Here is a 7772-nt window from a genome sequence, read left to right on the forward strand (position 1 = left end):
AAATATTCTTGTAAGTTCTAACACAAAACTATACGCATTACGAATACATATATATGCCGAACACTATCTTTTCCCTGACTTATTATATAATCCAGTTAACATTTATTACTACATGTGAGAATCACACAGTACATAATAATTAATTAAACAACTAAAATATACATTTACTTACCACTTCTTTACTTGCCTCTACATTTACACACTTTATTTGCACTAATGGGCGATTGCAACAAATACTTTCAGAGGATGAAAAACCCGGTAGCATTTCCGACCGTAACACAATTTCTAGGCGACCTAAATGTTAACAATCGGCCTTCAATGAATTTTGGTACCCATGCACCGGGCCATGTGTCTTTATGGACTTTCAATTTTGCCAAACATTTTTATCTATGTTGGATCAATATTGGATAAATATGCCATATAAATAAGGAAAAAGTACATCCCTTATATATATTACCAATATTGGATAAATATTACATATCAATATAAATAAAATGTTATTGCCAAATATCTTTTATCAATATTGGATCAATATCGGATAAACATTGTATTAAAATATAGGAAAAAGGTATATCTCCCATATATTACCAATATTGGCTATAAAATGCCAATATTGGGCCCATATACAATATTGTACCAATATAGAATAAATATTAGGCCAATGTCGTGTGCTACTGGGGATATATGTACATAGCGTTAGGCACATTGTTTTCTATTTCCTGTATTGCGTTTTATTTAATATATGTATAAAGTGTTGCTTACAATTTTTACTTATAACCTACATTTCCATTTTTTTTATGAAAGTAAATTCATTGGGTAGATATTAGGATATAATTAAATGGAGGCACAAGGGTCTAATGAGGAAGCCGCATTAGGTCCGCATAACCCAACATTTGTATGCCACATTTCCTAATTACAGCCTAATGTTGCCCCAATGAGGTTTTCCTAATTAGGCATTCATAGGGGCATGCGTTACTTTTGTGATTGCGGTTTTCGCATTATGCCCTAACGCGGAATTATCTCGTTATCATTTACTTCATTATTATGAAGTTCCTCAACTAAGAAATTGGGTTGTTGATTGTAATTTTGGAAATAATTGAACGAAGGAGAATTATGTCGGGGTGTAAACGTATTTTTGGTGCTGATAGACATAGGAGTAGGAGTGCAATCGTGTTTGTTATTTGGATTTTTTGAAATGTTGGATCTTGGTCCAAATACCTGTTTATTAGTCGGAAAATTTTGTTGTATTGGTATTGGTTTAGGCATTTGAATGGGGCCAGTAGGAAAGGGTGTTTTTTGTTTTTGTTGGGAATGTTGGAAGTTAGAGTTATTTTGTGGAAGATGAGGAGGTTGTTGAAATTGTGAGGGGAAATATGAAAATTGTGATTTCTTTGTTGGAAAATGATTATGAGTACTACCTTTGTTTTTGTGTTCCCTAGAACGCATGAAATTTAGAAACTGAGTTTGTTGTTCCTGATCGTCATAATTACGACAACTTAATATACAAGAATCTAAATCAGTGGGAAGAGTATATTTCAGGTGTGTGTGATAAGGTTCACGTACTCCTGCTATAACAGTTTTCTTAGCTATTTCTCCATAAAATTGAATTTTACTAGTTACTAGAACATCAGTTTTGATATTTAATTGAACATATTCCCTAAGACTATTTAATCGTTTTTTAATTTCTTCAGCGTACTGATCATACGTCTGATTTGATTTTTGAAAACAACTATTTAATGAGTTGAATAATATCTGTTCAGATCTTGGATCACCAAACCTATTTAACAATAAGCCTTTAAATGTTTCCCAGTCTTTGGGTTGATGAGAAATAAATATTGAACGGGCTTCTCCACTTACCCTGCTAGTAATAAAATTAGATAACATTTCATTAAGAAATGTGTCAGTTGTAGTTAATTTAGAAATTAACCATTCTGCCCTAAGTAAAAAGTAATTGAAGGTTTCTGAACCACCCTCATAAAAAGGAACTGATTCTTTTGCTATGTTAAACCTAAATTGAAATTGTTCTGCAGTGAGAGACATTTCAATTTCTTCTAAAGTTTCTAGTAATTGGCGAGTAGTCATAAAATTTGGTTCTAACAATTATAAGGAAGAGGTTAAAAAGGATAACTAGTACCTTCTTTGTTGATCCTTGAGAAATCTTGCAAGTAATTCTACGGAAAGGGGAACAGTAGATTTTTCCTTACTTTGGTGATGACGTTGAGATTCAGTTGTAGTGGTGTCTTGTAAATTGTGTCCAGATTAGAGATTGATACCTCTAGAGATGCAATGCAGCGGATGGCGAACAAAAAATGGTTACCAATAATGATGCTGAAGGACCTCTTCCGGTATCCTGTTCACAGCGCCAGTTAAATATCTCGTTCCACAAAATAGTTTTTAAAAACTAACTTTGATTTCACAAGAACAATTTTTAGTAGGTTAGCACAATTATAACACGAAGACTTACCAACTACAGTTAAAACAGAATCTGACTATATTATAAAAAACATGACTTTTTATACCAAGTTGGGTTTTACAAATTTGACGTAAAAAATAGAATGGTATTGCCTTTCCCTCATTAAGCTCTTAATTAGGTCACGTAGGAATACGTGACATTTTGAGTGTAACCTATTAAGTATTAGCGATCACTTAACTACATATATGTAGTATTTACAATCTGGGAAATATATACATCGGTCCAACATTCGCTGCAACGAGTTGGAAAAACCCAATCAGACCGCTTTACGAACTTACAATACATAAACTAATAAAGCGAAGAAAATTGTGCGTTATTTCAGCGAGGATACGAAAGGCAAAATTTTCGCGAAATGATACAATGTTCTCATAAGTTAACAAACTGGAAACGTGTGACTAGCGCATTTGCATTTCGTATTCATGCCGAAACAACCATTTTTTATATGTACAACTGGAACATAGTATCAAGTCCTGTAAGAGAGTATATACATTATTTACATAAACCCCGAATAATATTCATGGCGAAATTTTGAATTTGAATTAACCGGATATTAGCAATCTCGCAAAAGTTAAAAACGCGTTTGCAAGCACCGCACAAAAAATAAAATATAAAAATAAATAACGATCATTTCGAAGATTCTTTTTAACACGCCTGAAGCATGTTGTTGGAGGCTCGGGTCGTACCGTCGAAGACAGCATCGAACCCTCCCTTCCCGGCATCAGCACAACCGACGTGGTGCGGGTCCATATCCGCCATCCTATTGATCGCCTTCTAGGTATGGTCTAGTGGTTTAGGCAAATGTTGCGGACGGCGCAGGCTTCAGTCGCCACATCGTTTAGACCACAGGGCAACAGTCCCTAAAAGACCGAAAATAATACCGACCGCGAACGCGCACAACACAAGGGCAATTTATTTATTCACTTTGAACGCGACCCGAAAAAGCTCGAAAAGGGTTCCACCAGTCCTTCTCGTTCCGCAGGTCGTTGACCTCCATGTAGCAGGTAGGCCATCGAAGTCCTCGAAGCGTGAGATTCCGATCGGCCGTCTCCCGATGTTGTTCCTCGATGTTACAGTTGAACAGGACGTGTTCCGCGGTGTCGCTGGCGGCGCCGCATGCGCATGCGTCGTCGTCAGTCTTACCGATCCCTTTAAATATGATCGGAAATTTCCATGTCCTGTCATCAATTGTACTATGTGGAAGTCTATGTTTCCCGTTATTTTGAAATCGTAATTCGGTTCCGGTAGTAAATTCGCAGTTATTCTACCGGTCGTAGCCGTGCTCCATCGTTCTTTCCATGCCTTCATTGTGTTATTGCGTAGTCGTCTTTTCACGAGGGTTCTGGGAGTAAATCGGCGGTGTCTGTTGATTAGTGGCCGCGTCCTTGGCAAGTTCATCCGCAACATCGTTCATGTAATTTCCCGAATGAGATGGTGTTCAGTGGAAACGCAGGTTAACTTGCGTCGCCAGGCTGACTGCAAGTTCCCACGTCTCGTGTTGTAGTGCGGTTGGTTGCTTCATATTGCGAAGGGCGGACAAAACAGACAGGCTGTCCGTTACGATGGAACACTCCGTGATGATCCCGATTTGCCCCTGTAGATGTGTTAGTGCTTGCCGAAGTGCGACTAATTCGCACTGGAAAATAGAACTATTGTCCGCGAGTGTGAATTTCACTCGATGCAGCTCCGTCTCGCCGTGGTAGCGCCCGTCTTCCTGTCTTGAACCGTCGGTATAGTACACGATCTCAAAGGCGTCCCGAACCCAGTTGTGGAATCGGAAATTGTCCAGGTCCGCCGGATGAGTCCTGTCCTCCATGATGAACCGTCGTTCGATTTGCCGGTTTCCAAGTTGTACGTCATTGATTTCATTGTCACGTGGTCGGCTAGCGAGAAGGCGGTACCTTTTCGCCGTCTCCTGCAACAACAAATCAAACGGCAGAATTCTACCCAACACAACAGCAGCATCAGTTGAAACGGTACGATAGGCCGCCGCCGCTTTAACCGCTAGGATACGTTGCGCGCTCAACAGAGACCTGCCCTGTTTGACTTTACACCCTTCTCCCCATATCGGCGCGCCACAAAGCATCGCCGATTGGACCGCCCCTTCATAAACTTTTGATAAGGCCACGCCCCTGAAACCCCACGTTAATCTCGCAGCAGTCGCAATTTTATGCGAGATTTTCTTGCCTTTTTCTGTCACGTGTTTTATATGTTTTTTCTAATTTAGTTTGTCGTTAATGAAAATTCCTAAATACTTAATATGGTTTGAGCAATGAATAAAATGGCCGTTTAAGGTAAAAGCGGGTCTCTGTTGGTTTGGTGATTTTCCAAAGAATAGCGCCTCAGTTTTTCCATTAAAACTAAGTTTTAGATCTTCAGCCCAATTTGATAACGCCTGTAACGCTTGGTTAACTGTACTTTTAAGTAATTTATACTGGCGCGTTTCGACTACCAACAGTGTATCGTCGACAAATGAAAAAATCTGAGCTCCGTTCGGTAATTGAATATCAAATATGGTATCATACAAAATATTCCACAAAAGCGAGTTATGTATTATGTCTTATTTTTAATATAAAGAAGCTATTGTACAACTTATGCACTGCGTTGCATCTTGATTATGTCAGCAAGACATGATATTATAAATACTCCTGTCAAGAATTATTTCACTCACTTATACAAGTGTATTGGTCTTTGCGACATCTCATTTGTGAGTCTTTCAACTTTTGTTTAAATAAAGTTTTTCTGTTTTTAAAAACGGATTTTTACTTTAAACAAAAATAACTAGCGGGCCGGAGCACGAACCCTGCGGACAACCTCTTTCTATGTTTTTTGAAACCGCGGTGTCGGAAATTGAAACAACAGCGGTTCTGTCGCTGAAATAATTTCGAACTAGGTTGATTAACTTCACGGATATGTTGCGTTTTTGCATTTCTACAATTATTCGCGTCCACCAAGCATTATCAAAAGCTCCGGATATATCTAGCGCAACGGCAGCGACGTACTTGTCGTTTTCGCAAGAGTTTTTTGTATTCGTTACAACTGCATTGATTGCGTCTGCGATAAAACCGTACTGATTATTATTCAATTTGCCGTTTTTATTAATTTCGAACTGAAGCCGCGTTGTAAAAATTCTATCTAACGCTTTACCAATTACAGGAAGCAAACTAATCGGCCGATAACTTTTAACGTCCCTAAAACTGCGATTACCCGGTTTAGGAATAATTTTGACAATTTGTTTTTTCCAATAAGTCGTAAAAACGCCCGATAAAAAACAATCGTTAAAAATTTCTATAGAAACACCCGGCGCCAGTTGAAAAGCCGCCAAGGCCGCGTCCGATGTAATACCATCACATCCTGGTGCTTTTCGCGAATCCATTCGTCTAATTGCACGTTCAATTTCCGAAAATGTAACTTTTTTGAAGGGTGTGTCGTCTAAAAAATATGTGTTGGCTGCTTCGCGAAGTCGTGAATGTGATTCGTTATCCGTTGCGATGTTGTCCGACGGAAAACAAGATTTTAAAATAAATTCTGCCGTTTGTCGCGTGTCCGTTGTGTACGTTCCGTCGGCAAGTTTTAAATTGTGAAAAACCGCGCGATTTGATTTTTTCCGCGAATTATTTTATACGTCGTTCCCCATGAGTCTTTGTCAAAGTTACGCGTACAAAATTCCCGGAATTTATTCGTTCGCGTTTTTTCGAGAAGTTCTTTATATTCGCGAAAAATTGTTTAGTACGCGTCGCGCTTAATTCCGCGGTCGGCTTCGGTTTTTGTCCGTTGAAACAATCGTCTAAGTTGGTGAGATTCCGATCTCTTTTTAGTAAGTTCTTCGGTCCACCAAGGTACACTTTTCGCGAAGTGTTTTTTAATGGGCATCGATGCCTCGCAAGCATTAACCATGCAGTCATTTAAAAAATGCGCGCGCTCCGAAATATTATCTTTGTCGACTAGTTCTATGTTCCTAATGTTTTCCGTAAAATTATCCGAAAAAATTCGCCAATTTGCTTTCTTGTTACAAAACCTACGGTCACTTATTTCGGAGTCGCGTTTTTTAAAAGACATTTGCCAAAAAATTAATTTATGATCTGAAAGTGTTTCTTCGTCGACTATGTACCAGTGTTTTATTGGCTTTAACGCTTCATAATTGACAGCAGTTATATCCACAAAACTCGATCCGCGATGTCCTACAAAAGTTGGTTCCGAATTGTCATTTAAGACTGTTAAAATTTTATTCTCAAAAAAATCTAAAATTTTTATTCCCCTATTATCACTCATTTTACTTCCCCAAACAGAATTCTTTGCATTGAAATCACCTGAGATAATTACTGGCTTTGCCCGATAGTCTATTTCAGAGAAAATGTAATTAAGTCGATCGATAAATATGTTGTCGTCGACATTCGGCCTGCTGGTGGTAAATAGACACTACCGATAATTAAACGATCGTATTCATGGTAATTTCGCTTACGACTATAACAATTTATGTCTGTATTGTTTACAACAATAGCACTTTTAGGATAATTAGCTTCTTTAGATATTATCAATGAACTTTTGGAAAAGCCAATAATTTTCGATCTATTGACCGTAGGTTCCCGCACTAAACAAATATCTAATCTTTTATCGGAAATTACTTTCAAAAGATTGCTAGTAGCCGCCTTGCCCTTTCCTAAATTTATTTGACCAAAATTTAAAAAGAAATCCGCGTTGGGGTTATTTTTATGGAATTTATTGTCCATAAAAATCAATATTGGCTAGAATAGAATTTTTAATCCTATTCATGATAGGGCAAGATGTGCTTTTCGCGTCGTGATCGGTATTGACCTGCCCGTGTTTTTTGTCATTGTTGGACCTAACGCACACAATGCAAGTCGTTTTACTCCACCTGCATTCGCTAAACCTATGTTTACCGCCACATTTACCGCAAATTTGATCCTTAACTTTGCACTTCTTCGATGACCGTAATCGTAACACTGAAAACACTGCAAAAGCGAAAAGTGATCCCGAATAAAAACTCTTTGCCAATTTAAATAAATAGGCCTATCTAACATTTTTTGTCTCAAGAGCGGATTTACCTCGAATATGGCGCTATAGCTGTCCCTGTTACCGCGGGTTTCAAATACCGAAAATCGAATTTAAACTTATTTATATCATTGCCACAAAATTCATCAACAAAATCATTTTGCCCTAGAATTGTTTCATGTAAATGTTCCTGTTAAAGTTAATTAACAAAGAAAACTGTACAATATGAATATCTATTTGTGTTAACTTTTAGACAACTTTATTGTGTTATCGCTTTCTGCTCCCATAC

The 7772-nt window shown here is 38.0% G+C and overlaps 2 protein-coding genes across 2 annotated transcripts in view; both read right to left on the reverse strand.

Annotated features, from left to right (window-relative positions):
• Positions 1 to 3229, reverse strand: part of LOC112905414 — a 13144-nt gene extending 9915 nt beyond the window's left edge. Inside the window, exon 1 of the mRNA XM_025977787.1 lies at positions 3157 to 3229. Coding sequence (XP_025833572.1) covers positions 3157 to 3229 — 73 coding nt within the window. The remainder of the gene's footprint in view (positions 1 to 3156) is intronic.
• Positions 3230 to 3908: 679 nt separating this feature from the next.
• On the reverse strand, positions 3909 to 7305 carry LOC108740128. The gene is made up of 2 exons (XM_018474333.1): positions 7286 to 7305; positions 3909 to 4602 (listed from the first exon to the last, which is right to left on the reverse strand). Exons 1-2 carry the CDS (start codon positions 7303 to 7305, stop codon positions 3909 to 3911), a joined length of 714 nt encoding a protein of 237 aa, XP_018329835.1.
• Between the last annotated feature and the right edge of the window lie 467 nt (positions 7306 to 7772).

This window comes from Agrilus planipennis, unplaced genomic scaffold, assembly GCF_000699045.2.
Source record: "Agrilus planipennis isolate EAB-ADULT unplaced genomic scaffold, Apla_2.0 scaffold87, whole genome shotgun sequence".
Taxonomy (NCBI): domain Eukaryota; kingdom Metazoa; phylum Arthropoda; class Insecta; order Coleoptera; family Buprestidae; genus Agrilus; species Agrilus planipennis.